Source organism: Telmatherina bonti, assembly GCF_933228915.1.
Source record: "Telmatherina bonti genome assembly, chromosome: 16".
Lineage (NCBI taxonomy): Eukaryota > Metazoa > Chordata > Actinopteri > Atheriniformes > Telmatherinidae > Telmatherina > Telmatherina bonti.
Window position 1 is genome coordinate 19905996 of NC_136614.1, and position 19354 is coordinate 19925349.

Here is a 19354-nt window from a genome sequence, read left to right on the forward strand (position 1 = left end):
GTACATATATTAATAGATTGATAGCTTTCAAATAGGCATTCATTTGGTTTAGATCACTTTTTAGGGTTTAGGAATGGAAAAAAATAACATATGTTGAATTTAATCAAGTAACAGAATAAGTTTGAAAAGTTTGTTGCATTAAGTTTCACCAAATTTGTGCCGTCTACTAAACTTCATATTCATTTTGTGCAAAGGGAAACTTAATCTGTATTTTAGGGATCTTAGTACAGTGGTATACTCTTACGCTCCACTAATAGCATAGAAAGAACAAGTAATACATCCAAAAGGTTTCTTTTTATTTGAAAAAAACAAAACAAAATACATTGTCATAATCTGACTACTTTGCCTGTCACTGTGGAGGATGTGTATGCTAACAGTTGACTAAAATAGCAGGAAGAAATGTTGGTTTTTATAGGGACATATTAGGTGCTTTTTTGTTTTATCCTAAATCAGTTATTTGCGCTAACCGAATACTTTCTGCTGTTTGTACTACTGATGAGTGGAAGTCGTGAAACATCTTAAATTACACATTAAATAAATGTGAACTCAGAAACTGTTTACCGCTTAAAATGATTTGTTATTCTGAAGCATTTTAATGGTAATAATGGCACCACACCAGCAAATATCTGCTGTATTTGCCCTTTATTTCTGAAATTTTTCATGTTGAGGTGAAGTAACTGCAGGGGGATTGTGTTGGGAAAAGATTGTTCCTTCAAGATGGAAATTATTTTCAATGATTAGCTTCTACAATTTTTTTTTTTTTTTACTGAATAAGAAAAAAACAAATTGACTCTGAACTTTCCCTTTTTTTTCTTTTGCCCTGCTGTTTTACACCATTTTTTTTTATCTTTAATGCAAGATCCCAGAAAACTAAATCTTGCTGTGTGGGTTTGATTTAAAATTGGTTTAGGACTGCAAGTCGCATGTGAGTTTTATCTCTGATGCAGTTAGTCATATATCATGCTAGATGGAGCTGTTTCCCTGTTGTCTGCTCAGATCAAATGAAGCTGAAAGCTGCTGAATTGAACAGTGACTGTTACCAATTATGTGAACAACATTATATAAAATGAAAACAGACACCTGTAAATATATGCAGTTGCAATAGTTTAGTGTTAGTAAGTTCTTCCCTGGAGCAAAGTCCTGCCTACCGACTGATTTCTCTGAGCTTAACTGGTTTTAAAGAAATCTGCACAAATATATGAAAATCCCTCCACAGATTAAACTGACATTATTCTTCATGCTCATCTTGGAACTTAATGGCTTTTTGTGTTTAATGAACGGCCAAATATCTCAGGAATTTGAGAACGTTGACATTTTCCACTGTTGGTTTCCAAAACATAATCACCGAAGGACTAGTAAAGTCCCCCCCCCCCCCCCCCCCCCCATAACATGAAACTTGAGTGTACACCATGTTACCCTGTTTGTCCAATGTCCATCTGACATCTACTGTGACTGATGTGTGATCTCAGGAATGTGAGTATATTTTTTTGTTTCTGTATAAACATTTTTTTGGGGCAGTAAAAAATAAAAACCTGTTTTTACAAAAAGATTTGATCATTTCATCTCTTTCTTAAATGGGTGAAAATTCTTATTTGTTATAAACAGACTTTAATGATGGTACATCACCATAACTTCTGTCATGTTTTCCCTTAAGCATCCACTTATTTATCCTCTACTGGGGTTGTACTGTTTGTAGTACTTAGATAAGATTTTAATTAAAAAAAAAAAAAAAAACACGACGCCATTTTTTTGTATCTTTATTGAATGAAATATAGACACATTTCTGAATCTTCTATTAACAGCTCGGGGCCTATTAAAAAACATAAGACCATGCTACATGTAGGTTAAGCTAAGTGGTTGCAGGTTAATAGTTAATATTACAACTGTTTGATCTAGGTACATACAGAAGGTATACAATCTGTACAAATGTTAACAGGTTCACAGTTACGTGTGTTACAAAAAGCAGGGAGGAATGAAGGTGGGTGTGTGCCCCTAACATTATAATTAGCAATAAAAGCAACTCTTGGTTTCACTCTAATCTCTTTGTTTATATAAAGAAAACATGGTTGTCTCACAGGCTCTGGTTACAGTGAAGTGGAGCGGTCACTTAAATTCAGGTGTAAACATCCAGATTCTTGAGTCGTTTGGCTGGGAAGCTGAGTGAAATGTGAGAGCTACTGGTATCAGCCACTAGAATAAATTTAATGAATTGCAAAAGCACTTACAGGCTATTTTCAAGAAATTCACATGATTGAAATAATTTTTTTTCCAGGTTGAGGAAACAAACAAATACCAGTGGTAACTAGTCACATGCAAATAAATTTGCAAAATAAGCCTTGACCTTACAAGTAAGATGTGATGCCTGAATCCAAGTAGATGTACGGATGCTTTGTGAATCTAATTTGATGCAACTGATGTCTTGCGATAAATGGAAAGACCATGGCTCCCTGATTAATCCTAACTTAATTTGGTTTTTTAAATTAAGAGCAAAATGAGCTTTTGATTATATTTCTGGTGCCCCGAAGTTTGTGCCTGGTTAAATTCTCCACCACTTGGTATGCATCCTCCCTGGTGCCAGTTGCAATTAACTTTTTGCGGTAAGGTAAAACTCACAACATGGTGCAGATCAAGTTTAAGACTAAACAACGGCCTTTTCATGCTTTATCAACTTTGTTAAAAGTCTTTATAAACAGACTGAAGACTAAAAGGTGCAATGTTTTTTTGTCTGCTGCAGAGGGTGTTCAAACATTTTTCTTTTAAAATCAGTGAATGTAAATAAAGTAAAGCCTCAAACTGCTTCATATCATTATGACGCATTTTACTTAGAAAACAACCATTACACACTGTAAACAAGAGATGAGATGCTATGTGTGGTTTTTCTTTCAAGTTGGCATCTATAATTCTCTATTATACAGCATTTACCAAACAGTCTGTCATGTTGTCAACTTAGGGTTATGTTGTAGCTTTTTATTATAACAAAACAATGTGTAACAATGTATTTTCACAGTCAAGCAGGCAGTGATTGTTTGTCCTATCTACACAAATCTACCAAGTAGTTTGCTGGGCGGCAAAGTGAAGTATACAATGTGACAAAAGGCTGTGGCTTAGAAAATGTTGGTGCATTTCATATCATCCCACTCTGTCCTCTAGTTTTTTTTTTTTTTTCAAGCTTGTACCCCAGCTTAGTTGCATTTGCTATAAATCACTGAATCAATCTAATATTTCAGATAATGATGTGACACACACTTTTATGCAACCCGGCATCAGTTTTGATTTTGACTCTAATTCTAGATGCTGAAAAATACTAAGATGCATCACAGCATAGTGTGAAAATAGAAAACAGGCACCAGTGACCTTAAAATGATAAAAAGGCTAAAAAGAAAAAAAGAAAATTATATACTTAGGGGGGAATGAGTGACTGAATTAATGAATACTCAAGATATAAATACAATATACAAGCTAATAATCCTCCATCTCTTCACTTTGTGATGCCATGTCACTCTTGCCACTATACACATGAAATCACACACTCTGGCATACACACACACACGTACGTCCACTCTCAGGGTTGCAGACTGTCATGTGATGCCACAAGGCAGTGGTAAGCCACTAAGACGTTGAATGCAGAATGGCGTGATTACAAGCCAGACGGGAAGCTTCTGAGGCGCAGGACATGCATGAGAGTGAGTGAGTGTATGACAGTGGGTTGTCACGTTGTGACAGGGCTGCTGGAGGGGGGTAGTGGACAGGTGGGTGGGGAGCTGGAGAGAATGGCAGAGCTGTTGCTCAGTCATTAAGTCTTTCTGGGTGGGATGGATGAAGCCCAGACACAGTGTTACCACCGAGCATCTCTCCCTCTCTCTCCCTCTAATCAGTCTCTTCCTGGTCAAGGTATTGTGTCCTCCAGGCATGGGTCTTGTATCCTAAGCTGTGGCAAAGAAACAAAAGCAGATTTTAGGACACAGAAAATGTCACATTTGACCTGATAATCACTGCTGCTATTTGGATATAATCAGCAATGCAAGTAAAACAATATATCAAGTTATTATTGTTCATTTTATGTGAATGATGACTATTACTTCTGCATGTCTATTTAAAGATATGAGCAGTGATGCAACAATTGTAATTTGCTAATAGCAGATAGCCAATAACTCTGGTTTTTGTTTTCCATTCAAGAAAAATGATTAAATTTGTATTAAGCTTTATTTCTTTCATGCACAAGGATTAAAAGAAAACTTTATTATTTCCTTCAAATAAAAGGATCCTTTGTGTTCAAAATAACTATTTTAAGATACTTTTGAACCCATTAACCCGCGCTGAACTCAGAGAGGTTTCATTGCTCACATAATTAAACAATTATTTTATGTGTCCTCAACTAAATAAAATGGGAGTAAATCTTTCCAGTTTTAGGAAACAACCAGGACTAGATAAATATCAGCCATCACCACTGGTTAATTTTACCCTATTTCTTATCAACTGAATACATTTTTGCATCCAAATGAACTTAATTAAAGAGCAAAAAAAATTATATGCAAAATAATGGACATATCTGCATATAAATGTACACATTCATGGTTTCATTGCTTATATTGGTTTATAATTAACCATCACTGTACATTAAAACTCACCATAACCTACACTACATTATTCTGAAGTCTGTAGAGTTCAGTAAAAACCGAGGGGAGTGGGGAGGGAGGGAGGGGGGCATATTCTATTCTTTGAAGCTCTGTAATAGAATCTTACAAATGTGTACTCTGACACGGTTTCTTGACTCCATAGTGAGCCTGTGATGGAGGAAAATAGGAGGAGGGAGTGAATGAATCATAATCAGCCTTTCAGCACAAGTTCATCTGCCCCTCACATACACCGCTTCCCTTTAAGACCCCCAGTCTACAAAGACGGGGTCAATGGCGGCATTCCTGCTTTGATATCAAAGGTCCCCTGGTTACTCAAAGCCTGAACAAAAGCTTTTTCATCTGGTCAGTGTGCAAATCCCTTCCCTTACTCTCAAATAAAAGTAAGAGCCATTGATGTAACCCCTCCCACCACCGCCAAAAAAAAAAACCCTACAAGAATTTAAAAAAAAAAAAAGACTTAAAAAATTGCATAAATAATGTAAAACAAATACCGTGTATCAGTGTTGTAGGCGAAGGCTCACCTGCTCATGTTGATGTGGAATCAATCTCCTTCACAGCCTCTTCAATCACCTCGATCACTTGCGCCATCACTTCTGCACACTTTGCCGTTTGCTTTTTCTCCGCTTTGCGAACTGCTCCTCGGCTGGGTGAAGAACCTCTTGCTGACCCGCTCTTGTGGGGTTCCTCTGACAGCACAGAGAGCTTCTTTTGTCTAGAAGGACTTTCAGCTGTTGCGCCGTTGTTAATGCCGTTGTCATGCCCCGCCAAAGTTTCCACTCTCACTGGCGGATCCTCCAGCACATCTGCTGCATTCAGGACCACCTGGACAGGCAGGTGGATTTCAGGGATTTTTCTCCCTCTTGACGGTGAAGCTTTTTTTCCTCTGTTGCTCTGTTTTCCATCCGCCATGATCTCTGCAACTTCTTCCTCGAAGACAATTTCTTCACTTGAGTGCACCTGCTCAGCTTTCATCAAACCTTTTTGGGGTTTCTTGTTTCTCTTCTTCTGTTCTTCCTCCTCATCGTCGATCATTTCTATCGGCATGGACTCGACCTCCATGGCAACACAGAATAGTTGAGGGGACTTTTTGACTGGTTTTTTGCAGAAAAGAGGGACAGGGGTGTCGGTAATAACAAGCTCATCGTTTTCAGTTTCAATCTCTTCTTCTCTCGTTGCTTTTGCCTTCACTGGTTTTGGAATGACGGACGATTTTGTAGGAGACTTTTTTTGTTTAGTCGCATCATCTGAAACTTTATCCACAGCATCCTGAATGACAGCTTGGGCAATGACAGCACTCTTACTCTCAATTTCACTGGACTCAGCGTCTTCCTTCACTTTTTCCTTCTTCTTGCTGGCCTTCTCATCTTTACCACTGCCATCCTTCTTATTCTTATGTTTCTTTGCCGGTTCTGACACAGCAGCATGTTTCACCTTCCCTGTTTTCGCCTTTTGGTTACGGTCACCTTTATCTGGAGCGACAAGTACTACTGTCTCCATGACAACAGCAGTTTCTTCATCGGGTACAACTGTAGGAATGGCTCTCACCGTCCCCTCTACGTTGTTGTTTTGTTCGATGGATGATGCCTCACGAGCCACCTCTCTTGCAGGGGTATTTCGCTTAGATGCAGCATGCTGCCTCATGCCCTTGGTCTCTACAGTTACCTCAGAAACTTGTACTGTCTGGGTGCTGACAGGTCGTTCAAGAGTTGGTGCAATGGGACTGACCACTGTAGTTTTAGGTGAGTTTGACTTAAGTGTCCTAGGCTGTATAACCTCAGAGTTCTCAACGCTGACAACCCCAACCCTCTCAATCTCAGGTTCATATTTCTGTCTGGCAGCGTGGACATCTATAACGTTACCCGCTATTTTGTTAACAGCAGGCTCCAATTTAAGGGTTTTTACCCGGTGTACTTGAGCTTTGCAAATGGGGTCTTCAGTGACCCCTGCTTTTTCTGCAGCCAATGACTTCTCCACTGCCACTTCCTTGCTCACAGCATGAGTGACCATAACTGTACCCTCTACAATGGGCACAGCAGGCTCCTCTACGGCAACTTTGGCAATCTCTTTGGTGCTAAGACCAATGCAGATGGCCATGGCATCATTAGATGGATGTGGCTCCAGCATGGTGCTTTTAATGGTCTTGGCATTTTCTAATGGGGGCTCATGTTCCTTTGTTGCAGATGCAGCATCCACTTTTAAATCTTCAAGAGCAGCGCATGACTGAGATGGAATTTCATTTATTTGGGCCTGAATAGAGCTAATAACTTCTTGTGCAGCTTCTATGCTGGGCTCTTGAGCAACTGGGGAGGTTGCTGCAGCTGGAGTTGGTGTGACAGGCTTGACCTCTGCTGTGGACAGCCTGCGCCCTCTGCTGCCTGGGTCTTTTGGTGGTGTAGGCGGGCTCTCATTTTCATCGTCTGAGCTGCCAGACTCAACAGACTTTGGGGTGGCCAAGTTGTCCATTTCTTCTGGAATATCACTCAGCTGATCATTTTTTTCCTCTACATCCTCAACAATGGCTGGGATCCACGATGGGGCTCTGTCTTCAGCAGTTGCTGTACTCGGGACTGCAACCTGCTCTGCTGGAGTCTCTTGGACTGGTTCAACTGGTTCTTCGTACTCTGAGAGAGGAACCACAGCTGGGGTTTCAGAGTCCTCCTCAGCTGGTCCGTGATCAATGGAGACTTGTTTTTCAACCACCTTCTTCCTGCGTCCTGGGAAGAACTTCCTTAGTGAGAATGTTGACTCATCTTTTGGGGGCTCAGGCTCTGCCTGGACTTGTTCAGCAGGCTTTTCCTCTGGCTTTTCCTCAGCTTTGGGCTTGTTTTTTACCATAACTAAGCGTTTAAGTGTACTCCAGGGGGATTCAATCTTTGATACTGGCTCGGGTGCAGGGGCGGGAGCAGGGGCAGGGGCAGTCACAGGCTCCGGTGCTGCAGCAGGGACAGGTTCAGGTGCTGGAGCAGGGACAGCAACAGGCTCAGGTTCAGGTTCACTTGCAGGTGCAGGTGCAGGAGTGACTTCCACTGCACTCTCAAGATTTTGAGAAGTTACCCCAGCAGCTTCATTTTTGTCTTCTTGGTCCACTTCAGCTGCTGCTCCTGGTGATTCCTCTTCCTCATCAGAATCAGAGGTCCTCCTAGTCCTCTTTTTGGGTCCACCCATGCACATCAGAGCCTCCCAGGAAACAGACGAGTCCATTTTCTTTTTGGTCTCCTCGGTGCTACTGGTTATTTTCTCTGTGTTTTCTGTCTTTGGCTCTTCCTCAGAGGGCTTTTCCTCCTTAGTCTCCTCTTCGTCAGCACTTGCCTCTGCTAATGGAGCACTTTCAGAAGAGGACAATATGGCTGACTTTGCTGTTTTGTCCCCTTCGTCTTCACTATCAGATTTTTTAACATATCTCTTGGGTGTTACAAATTTCTTAAAGGATGCAATGACACCATCCTTTTTCTTCTCACTATCAGACACCACTTCTTCAACTTCTTGGCTGGACTCATTCTGACTCACCTCGGCAGCAACATGTTCCCCTGACGCTTCTGGAGATGACGTTCCAATGTCAGATTTAGGAGCTTCCTCTGACTCTGTGGAGGACTGGAATCGCTCAGACGACTGCTCTCCAGAGTCTGTCAGCCTTGACTCAGACTCCTTCTTGCTCTTCTGTCTCTTAGTGGAAAGCTTCTTCAGGCCAGCTCCTGTGAAAAGCTTTTTCAAGGGACTTCCATGCTGTTTTGTCTTCTCTTGTGATGACTGGAGATCACTGTCAGAGGTCACTTCTTCTCCACTGGTGTCTGCCTTTTGGTATTGTTGCTTGGTTTCATCTTCAGGAGCAGCAGAATCAACAGAGGCCTCAAGGGAAGCACAAGGTTTATCTTCTGGAGAGGTTGAACGCTCAGATTTCTCCTCCACAGCGCTCTCTATTGCCTCCTCCTTGATTTTCTGCTCCCCTTTGGTTCCCTCCTCTATCACAGCATTCTCCTTGGTCTCCAGCACCACATCATCTTTCTCCTCCTTTGTTGCCTTCTCTGCTGTTTTTTTCTCTTTCTCTTCAGCAGCAGCCGTCTCTTCTGCTTTAGCTGCCTCTTCTTTAGCAGCTGCCTCCTTTTCCTCCTCTTCTTTTGTCTTCTTGACGATGGCTTTCTTTCGCAGGTTTGAGAAGAGCCCTACAAAAAAGAGCTTCCTAAACGGGGACAGGCCAGTCTCTTTGGGTGGCGGGATGGCTTCTTTTTCAGGTTCCTTCTCAGGTTCTTCCTCTTTTGGTGTTTCATTAGAAGCTTCAGCAGCAGCACCTTCAGATGACGCTTCAGTGGTTTCAGTCTTGTCTGTATCTTGAATGACTTCAGCCTCACCATTAGATGCCTCTTTTTTGTCCTCTTTTACTTCTATTGTGCTGTTCTCTTTAGAGTTGTGTTCCTCGTCATACTTTACAGAGTCATCAGTCTCACTGACATCTTCTCCTTCTTTGACCGTCAACAACTGTACAGGATCCATTTCTTCACTTTTGTCCTTCTTCACTGTGAATTTCAAGCCCACAATGGTGAAGATCTTTTTGAAGCTGACATCACCAGCATCTTCGGACTTGTCATCAGTTGCCTTCTCTTCAACAGAGGAAATATCATTCGCATCAGGGGACTCTTTATCCACTTTTTCTCCGTTTACTTGAGGAGTCACTTCGTCGGGGATAGTGTCTGTGTTCTCAGGAACCTCCTCCTTCTGAGCCACAGATACACCATCTGGCTGGCCGACTGAAAAGACAAGAAAAGAAAGAACTTTGTGTAAGATGTTGATCAAATTTCTCAATTCAGTTCACTGCTGCTCTCATCAGTCCCAGTTACATTGCAAAAAGATCCCTAATGACATCCCCATGATATTCATATAAAGCTATGATTTGTAACATTAAACTGAACAAATTTAAGTAATGATGCGGAAATCAAATAATTTGCAGGTGACACAAATCACTGAATGTTTGATATTAATTATGGCCTCAGCTGAAAAACAACTGTTTTTGGTATAAATGAAGATGTGCTTTTGCTGAGTTACTTCATTTTATCCAACATTTGACTATTTGAAACCAGACTGCAATAGGCACAGCTATTTAATAGAAAAGTACAAGACTAACCACAAAACAAATGTGTGTCATATATTGTGCAACACTTTATTTTTTACTCTTCCTTACAGTTTGATGTGTTCAAACCTTGGCATTGTTAGTCTTTCTTCACTTTTTATGACCAGACTGAAACACTTAAGTCATTCCTTGTTAGTGTGTGAGACAAATGACGGATTAAAAGCTGAGAAAACAGACACAAACCACACATATAGCATGCTTGTGTGCCAGGTCTGTCAGTGCTTTGGCAGAGGAAGGCGTGGGGGAAAAGACAGCCTGCCAGGTCCTACTCAGATGTCACTAGAGTCTGGAAAACTTTAAATCTAAGCCCCTGGGCTCGTCAAAAAAAGAAACAAAAAAAGTTAAATGCATAGATATCAGATTACAAGATTACACAGAAAGACACAAATCTTCTCTTTAAAACAACAACGTGTCAACTACTGTCAGTCAACGCTAAAGCTTGTGAAAATATTGATAAATGACACAATAATACTTTATTTTCATTTATGTGTATCTTAAAAACTGGATACATTTGGTAAATAAATCTCTAAATAGATCCTTGTTAAATCTTTTGTTTTTATATATATATATACATATATATATATATACATATATATATATATATGAAAAAAAAAAAGAAAACCATACCCTCCCCATACACCATTTCCTAAATTATAGTCATGAAGCTTCCCTCGGTGGCACGGCATTCCTAGAATGTTTTAGCTTACAAGTATAAAAACTGTTTCCACAGCTGACCAGTAGATGAAACTGAGTAAGATTTGCTTTAGTAAAAAAACTGAAGTATTAGATACTAAACTTAATCCAAGTGTCCTCCAACAGTAATGATGTTAGCGAGGACACACCCACATCTTCTGCATAGATTTGACTGGGGAGGAATGTGAGCTATGCTCTTCACCCCATCTTTCAGGAATTTCTTTCAGGATGATCTAAATATAAAGTGAGCTTAAATGCCAAGAGAGTTCAAGAATGTTTATTTGTTTTTTAGGTTAAACCGCCTGTTCTCTGTCTATTTAGTATTCAAACTAAACAATACAGGACTCCCCACTATCCCTCCTTAAAATAAGTCCAAATCCCCCTGACCCAAATTCCACCACAGCAGGATGGATGGAGACACCCCCCCCCCCCCCCCCTTCCCAAGGCGCACAAATGCATACAAACACAATGGCCTTCTCTGGCTTCTGAAAATAAAGGAAAGAGGCCGGACACTCTTGCTATTATGGAGAAGAGCAGCAACTTGAAAGAAGTTTGAAACTTGTAGCTGATAAAACCAATTAATGAAAAAAGGTGACTTGTGTGATTTAATAATGTTTAATGGCAACAGTGTCACAAGAGTGAGGGCTCTCTCTCATACATGCAGTCTTTTAGGTGTTGGTTTAATCACGCCCTCATTAAGCTGACAAACCAGGTGACCAGAAACATCACTTTAAGCTAATCAACAAAAATATGTTGATTTAATTAGATACCGTGCTTTCCGTGTCCAAACAGCCAAGTCTTTTAAGTGCACATTTTCACACCATTTTCTCTGAGCTGTTTTTAATTAAGCTCGGCATTGTAAAGATTTTTTTGGAATAAAGACGTGAGTATGTGCACAGGAGGGGTCAGACTGTAAGTAAACTGGGCCAGCTACGTCTGTGTGTACCTACATGGACAATAAAACTGGAACCATGTAGATTTAACAGACTGCTGGCATCTCTTCCATCTTTTTGATCTTTGTTTTCCAGACACACAAATGTTAACATCCCCAGACAACATGAAGCTTGTAACGGGGAGGGGAGGGGACGGGGTGAGGGAAGGAGGGACAAGGGTTGGGGCTGACTCCCTTTAAAAGGGTGTCATATCTGACACAAACTCATAGCTGAAATTGTTTTCTGCTGGTGATAGACTTTGCGTATGTGTGAGAGCGTGTGGTGTGACAAGACGCTCATATTAAATATCTGCACTGCAGCCGAAAAGTGATTGTTGTAAATCTACTCCAGCCTCCAGTGAGCCCAGATGATGCTGTGTTGAAGCTGTTGCAGCTTTGAGTTTGTGTTTAGGGAGGGGTGAGAGGGAAACCGGGAAGCTGAATGGCATCTATTCTTCCTAGACATTGTATGCAAACTTTGCCAAATGTATGCAAATCTTTCTCATAATTACAATAGTCTGGAGCAGAAGCTTTAAAAACAAAAGAAGTCAGTTAGAAACGGGGCAAGGAGACTCCCAACATCACCAACCCCCGATAGATACGAGACACAGCACCCCTTCTCTGTCTCAAAGGTGTGGTCAAAGTGTCTCTGTGGCTGCAGGGGGCATATCAACAGCAGCATCATGGCAAAAAACTTACTGTTGCCACATTTGGCTTGCTCCTTTTTAATTAAACTAAAACTAAATCTGCTGAATAAGCCAAAGCAGTTTTCCAATAAATATATCACTTCTGCCATGCTCCATTTGAAACATCACTCTAATTTAAAGTTAAAAAGAAGAATGTGATCTGTCTGTAAACCTAGCTTGCTCCTTTCCATCCTTTGTGGCTAAATAAGACCACTGGAAGTCAGGATCCCACTCTAATCTAAAGAAATACCTCACATGATAAGTGAAGGCATCTTAAAAATAAACTTTATGGAGCTCCCTTTTGCAGAAGTTTGCAGGTTGTTTGGAATGTGTACTTTAGGTGCAGGGCACTGAGTAGTTGGGTTTAGCCAGAGAACAAGTATGTGAGTAATGTTTATGAGAATACAGCTGGTCGTAGCGGTTAAGGATTTACACAGCAGGACACTACAGTAGTCTGTGCAAAGTCATCCACAATTGAAATTACTCATCTGTGCTGGGACATCCACAAGCCAAAAGCTCACTAACCACACCCGCAGGACAACAATGCCTTTGGCTATACTCACTTATAAAAGGAAAAGACACTTGTCTGGGTTCCTAGTTTGTCCTAAATGAATGAATAAAAACAAATTGTCGAAAAAAATGGATAAATTGTTAAGTTTGAGTATCATCTGATGCAAGTACAACAAAGTAGTAGCTTTCAAGTACAGAAGAAATCTTTTTGTAGTAAACAAGATCAATAAATGGTGTAAATTAAGATTTCATTTGACATCTGTTCTTACCTGTTAAAGTAATTGTCCCAAGCATTGGGAGAAGCCAAAAAAATGTTTCCGAGAAGTTGCAAAAGCAAAGCAAACCAAAAAAAGGTCAAAGAGAATATTCAGATAACTTCAAAGAAAAGAGTTAAAGTTGTGCCTCTGAGAGTTTCAGACCTGTTTTCTTCTACGTCTCTGAACACAAAAAAATTGGTGGGACACTTCTTTAACTCGGCTCCGTCCTGATACCTAAACTCAGTCTGGGGGGCAGAAGTTGTGCCTTTCCTTCTCACTTCCAGCCAGTCAACAGAATGAACTAAAAAGAAGAATCCACACAACATTTCAACAGACTGACACACATGTCAAGTTAGGACCACCCCTGCCTCCCTCACTCTCCCGCCTTCCCCTGCTATTCTTCAGCTGTTCTGAATGAACAACCCCACCTCCTCCCCCTCCTCCTCCTCCTCCTCCTCTTCCTCCCTTATCTGCTCACACTCCCTCAGACCTCCTCTCCCACCCTGGATGACAGAAGTGCATCATATGATATTTAAAGGAAACTTTTGCTATAACAGTGAAACTAATGAATACATTCAAACTCCACAAAGACAGAAACGTAAACAAAAACACTTCAAATACATTGTTTTCTTTCTGATGAGGGGTCTCTATACTCTCCTTGACCCTCCATATGTCATGAAAATTTAGTTTCACATATTTTTCATGTGACTGGAAAGCAGTCAAAAGCCTACAAGCCCTCCTTCTCATCCATGCCTTATTTTCAGAAGCAATCAGGCTCGCCCATGGCTCATGTCACCAGTCATGCAGGAATGCTGATGGAAGTCATTTTGGAGCTTTACATGGACAGGAACTCTGTTAGATGCTTATTAAATAACTTATTTCTAAAGCAATAAAGTAGAATACTGAAGTTTACAGTCTCAACAACAACTTTAACTACAGTTCATGTCTGAATACTGTGCTTAAAACCTGAAATGTGGGGGCCCCCCCTCCATGAATTTTAACAGGCCCCTCTAAAATTCACCAATGCAGACAAATTTAATTCCGATTTTTGTCTGTGGGGAGAGAGACTAGAAGGAATGCAGATAATTCCTCAGGTAAATACCAGCATAATCAGATCTGTCACACTTCTGCATTGTCCCGCAGGAATGTGTGAATTCCATCCAGAAGGCTCCCAAATGGGTGATAACAGCAGTAACCAAGTGCCGTCTGAAAGCAGACCCCCCTCAAACAAAAGCGTGCGTGAGCTTGAGATTTAAAACATGAGAATTCACACAGTGGGGATTTAACTGAAAACAAGCCTGGCCGTGATAATGGAGCGACCGCTGATGTTGGATGACTGAGGATAAAGCTCTGCTAATTTAAAATGTACATCATGTGCTATATATTAAAAGTGTTTGCCTGTTTTGTACGATTCCTTGTGAATACTTAAAAATGAGATGTGTAGATGTGTGCGTCTGTGTTGGTTTGAGGGACACGGTTTCAAATCTAATAAGAGATTATATTGGAGAGAAAGTTCCAGTGGATAACAAAATTATTGTTGATAACATTAAGCATAAGGCCTTCAAATTATGCTGTGTATAGCTGGAATTTCTAATCCACTCTTTGGTCTCAGTAACTTAGTTACATGTTCAAAATCATAAGAACATCATTTTATTCCACCTATGCATTAATAAGTAACAGCAAGCTGCAAGAGAAAACCTATGGAGTTACGACAGATTTGTCTTTTGATCTCAGTCATTCAGCAAGCATTTCATTCTGAAACACCAGTGAGGCTTTTAGTCATTGCTATGACTCATTGGAAAGGTATTTCACTATTTGTACTGTGCTACATAATGGCCACAAGGACATTATATTATGCTGAGTGGACTGTGAGTCAGGCTAAAGGGAGTTTGGAGTATAACCTGCACTGTGTCTGCCCACTTCTTCCTTTTCCCTCTGAACGTCCTTCAAGTAACTCATGCACATTCCTGGACTTCAGACATGATGGCTTTTTTTTTTCTTCTTTTTTTAAGTTGACCACACAATATGGAGATAACTGCATAGAATTAAAGTGATGAATGTATATGCTTATTCTTAGATCTCTGCAAGGCCTGTCAACAAAGCCAACATCCAGCTCATGACTTTATCCTGCTACTGTGTGTATTTTTCTGGAGCCTTCATCCAATATCATTATACTTGCATGATGAGGAGACTAGAAGATCATCAAACAGAAAGATAAAAGTAAACACAATATTTTTTGTTCTTACTAAGATGGGGGCATCAGAGGGTTCTAGTTTGACCACATCCTTCTCCAAACCAAGATCCTACAGCAAGCCAGGAGAAATTTTAAACTTCCAAAATGAATAGTTTTTGCTCTTTCCCCTCTTTGTTTTCAGTTCTAATCTAATGAACCCCTAAATTCTCACAGAGTTGTTTTTCAGCTGAGTCTTCTCATGGACTTGATCATTAAAAGTCATTTGGTCATTTGTGGTTCAGTCCTGCTCTATTTCATTTCATCTTAAATGCGAGAAAAGGAAAAAAGAAGAAAATGTATTTGTTCAGCATGCTGTTAGACATTTAACTTTTGCGAAGCCATTATCAGTAATTTGATCATCTGTTGATCACCTAAGTTGTCTTTAAGGTCTATACATGCCTAAACTTGGCATTAAGTTCATTTGACAAGCAAGATGATGAAAATAAAACCACTGCAAGATACACTGGGAAACATGTAATGGCTAAATATTTTTGAAAGTAACATATGAGTACAGAACTCGATGTCATTGGGGGATTTATCAGTTACTTTTATTAAAAAAAAAAAAAAAAAAGCTTTTTAATGGACATAATCCTCCGCTAAAGACAGTGTTTTGCATCAAACTGCAGAGAAATCTCAGTTCTGATTTACCAGTATCCTGGTAAATCAGAAAACGTGCCAAAGTTCAGGACTGTGTGAGATGGAGTCTTGAGTGGTTGAGCAGGAGGGGTGGGGTGCTGGGCGGAGAGGCTTTTTGAGGCCTGAAAAGAAGTGAATGACATCACTGTATAGCAGCGAGGACGCCGCCTCTTACTCATCCAAGAGCTGCATAGGATGATGTTGAAATAATTGGAGGAAAGGGAAACAAGGGGTAGTCGGTGTGTGAAACTGCTGGAGATCAGAGAGATTCTTTTCATTCAGTAGCTTTCCTCTCTTCTCTGTGTTTTTTAATCTCCTTTTCTACTTTCACACAGTTGTTTATTGCTGAATCCCTACTTCAATCCTCTTTAATCCGCCTCCCTTACTTTCCCCATGGTCTCATCTATGCTCATGAGCCTTAACCCATACTCCTGCTTGTGTGTGGGCTGCAGGAATGCATAAGAATGTCGGGCAGGAAATGCAGTAAGTTCTTCACATCACTATTTCCTCTTCCTTGTGCTCATTTCCTCAAGTTACGCTCATGCACTTTGCAGTCTGTCTGGCTCATTTTTCTTTTAGAGAAAGCACATTACATGATGTGTGACGAGATGAGGACTGTGGCAGTGACGTTTCAGATGTTTTGTTTGTTTTTGGTGTGAAACTATAGAAGATCATGTTTACAGCATGGAGAATTGAAAGAGACGCTGCTGGTTCCTTCATATTCAACGTATCTTGCACGCAATAGGCTAAAAGTTCATTTGGGCAGCATTTGTTTCGACAAGCCAATACTTTGCCAGTGTTTCTCAGCTGTTATACTTGTCACGTTTATCTGTATTCCTGAAAAATCTGCACCACCAGTTCGGCAATCCAGTTGTTGTTATGCATCATCTTGTCTTCCAGCACAGACTGGAATGTATTAAATGGAGCTTATGGAGGCATTGTAGGAGAAAATGAGCTGATATATACAAACATGATGTTTGTAATGGCCAACGGTGAGAAAGCAATGGGACGCAACTTTTTAGACGTTTTTTTTTGGTCCACATTAACTGTAACTGTGCACTCAAACTGAAACTTGACAGCTATGCACTAAAATAATGAAACAATGCTACACTGCATTTCATAAAATGATCTTCTTGTCCACATTTCCTTCCGTTTTTTGCACATCTCTGTTTGACATTCGGTGTTGGTCGAGAACATTCATTAGTTTGTGTTTAAGTACAACTGAACATGTTATTTACTGGTAATCTCAACTGAGAGTTTCAACAGTATGTAGTTAGCACTGTGACCTCATAGTAAGAAGGTTGTTGGTTCGAGCCTTGGGTGGGGGGGAGATTCGCATGGTGGCCTTTCTGTGTGGAGTGTGCACGTTCTACCCGTGTTTGCGTGGGTTCTCTACAGGTACTCCAGCTTCCTCCCACCATCCAAAGACATGCATGTTAGGTTAATTGGTTACTATAAATTGTCCCTAGGAGTAATTTTGAATGTAAATGGTGGTTTCTCTGAGCTGGGTAGACCTGTCCAGGGTCTACCCTGCCTCTTGCCCAATGAATCCTGGGATGGGCTCCAGCTTCCCTGAGAGCCTTAATTGGACTTGGTGGTTCAGAAAAGAGTGACTGACTGAATTTTTCAATCAAAATTTTCTTTTAAAGGGTCCAAACAACCGACATAATCTTACTTGTTTCCACAACCATTTCCACTGTTTAGGGGACTACGATGTTGGTGGAACAAGCCAGATCTAAAGTACCAAGTATCATGTAACAAGACACTTTTTGCATTTGTGGCAACTTGGAGAGATTCTTATTATGTTGTTAAAGAAGATTACACCATTAGCTGTCAGGTAAAATGATTTATGGTATATGGATGCTTGTTGCATTGTTATAGTATCCATATTGTTCATGAAGGACAGAAGGGAGGGGTCAGCTGCATTCTTGGTCCATTCTCTCAGTACTCTATGTGCCTGGGGGGATGTTAGGAGTTGAGGAGGGAGATTAGGTTCCCTGATGCCGAGAAAGATGAGAGAGAAGTGCCTGTGGAGACGAGTCAATCCTGGGGGGGTCTGAGAGCCTTGGTGGGAATTTTATTACTGTAATTTTAGGACCCCTGAACTGAGGGCTAGCAGTTCATACTGATGAAATGCCAAATTAAAATTTTTTTAAATGACTTAGTTCAGATTGAAAGCTTTGTTTTGAGTTTGTAAAGAAAAGTATTTAAACTTCGAAAGAAAATGCAAAATACTTGAAGGTCATGGTTAATGGGTGTCATTTTTCCAAACATATTTCTGGATGTTATGTTTGGCTTTCAAAGAAAGGCTAACTTAAAATTTGGAAGTGATTTTATATGATGGTTGAAGTATTGGGTAGTTGAACACAAAATAATTCTGCAAAAACCTTTCTAACTTTTTTTTATTGCCATCAAAAGTAATGTGAGAATAAATTTTAGATTTTGTGCACAATTAATCTGAATATGCAGTTTTCTGGGTTAAAAATTCTGTTAATAGCAAAACACATTTTGCTTTTGTGTATCTTAAGCAAGAAAACATTTTCTTCATGCACTTTTCCTGAAATACAATGAGCTTTCTCACCGTCCCACAAGCCCAACTGCACTCAGTGACAGACACTATTATTAGTTATGAGAACTAAAAATCATCATTTGTACTTTTTTATTTAATAAAACAGAGGGATCATTAACCACAACAGCTTTATCATGTCTTCTGATCAGCATGAGACTTTGGGCGAGTTTACTGTTTATTTGCAGGTAGAATGCTGGAGTTACTCTAATAAATATTAAATAATAAATGTGCTTTGCACTCGTAAAATAGTCTAATTGTGACTGTGATTGTGTGAGTCCTGATTGCGAAGACACCCACTCCACAATGGCTATAGTTAGATGATGTTTTTTATTTGGAATTATTAATTTGGAATTAAATATTTCGGAGTTTAAGTGTTCTTCTATGAGTTTACATGAAAACAATAATTCTGAATGGAGGTTTACATAAAACATGTCCTCACTTAATTCCTCTTTAGAGCGGCGGGTTGGGAAGGTTCTGATTGGACAGAGGGTGCACGTGACGTATGACGTATACCGGAAATAAACAAAGTTGGCTCCATGATTTTCGTCTTTTCAGTCCTAACTTGTAAAAACTACATAAGTACCAGTTTTGCGGCTATTTGTATTATAATATTGAAGCACTGACTCAACACCAGCATATTACTTCACTTTTTGCAGCAACTGAGAAGGAGAAGAAAGATGAACCACCGAACACGGGAGTCAAAACAACGCGTGTCATCGGGACAGGACGAGGTAATGAACATGTGCAGAACTACCGGAATTAACTTTTACATTACAGAGAAATTAAATAGTTCGGAATTAAAATGCGAAAAAACCAGCCACTTACATCGGAATTAAGTTTAATTCCAAATAGAAATTTGCATTAGGAATTAAGTGTTTACATGATCCTTTTTCACCAGTTATAAGCAGAATGAACTTTTATTTGTAATTAAACAGAAATGAAAACCCCCATGTAAATGTAGCAAATGTTATCCTCGCTAATGCTGATAATAATGTAATAAATAAAATTGAACCCTCTTTCCTGACTGACTTAGGACCGAACACATCAGTCAATATCTATTTAAATAGAGGGCTGTGACAA

At 40.0% G+C, this 19354-nt stretch overlaps 1 protein-coding gene across 2 annotated transcripts in view; it reads right to left on the reverse strand.

Moving 5' to 3' along the window:
• Positions 1–1848: 1848 nt before the first annotated feature.
• akap12b (A kinase (PRKA) anchor protein 12b) overlaps positions 1849–19354 on the reverse strand; it is a gene marked incomplete at its 5' end in the record, with an annotated part of 46303 nt that continues 28797 nt past the window's right edge. Inside the window, 3 exons of one of the 2 annotated variants that reach the window (XM_079254962.1) lie at positions 1849–3928; positions 5159–9379; positions 12849–13101. In XM_079254962.1, the coding sequence (XP_079111088.1) occupies positions 5163–9379; positions 12849–12873 (4242 nt within the window). In that variant the 3' untranslated portion in view covers positions 1849–3928; positions 5159–5162. Of the gene's footprint in view, positions 3929–5158; positions 9380–12848; positions 13102–19354 lie in introns of those variants that run through there. The other variant, XM_079254963.1, reaches the window with a different exon arrangement.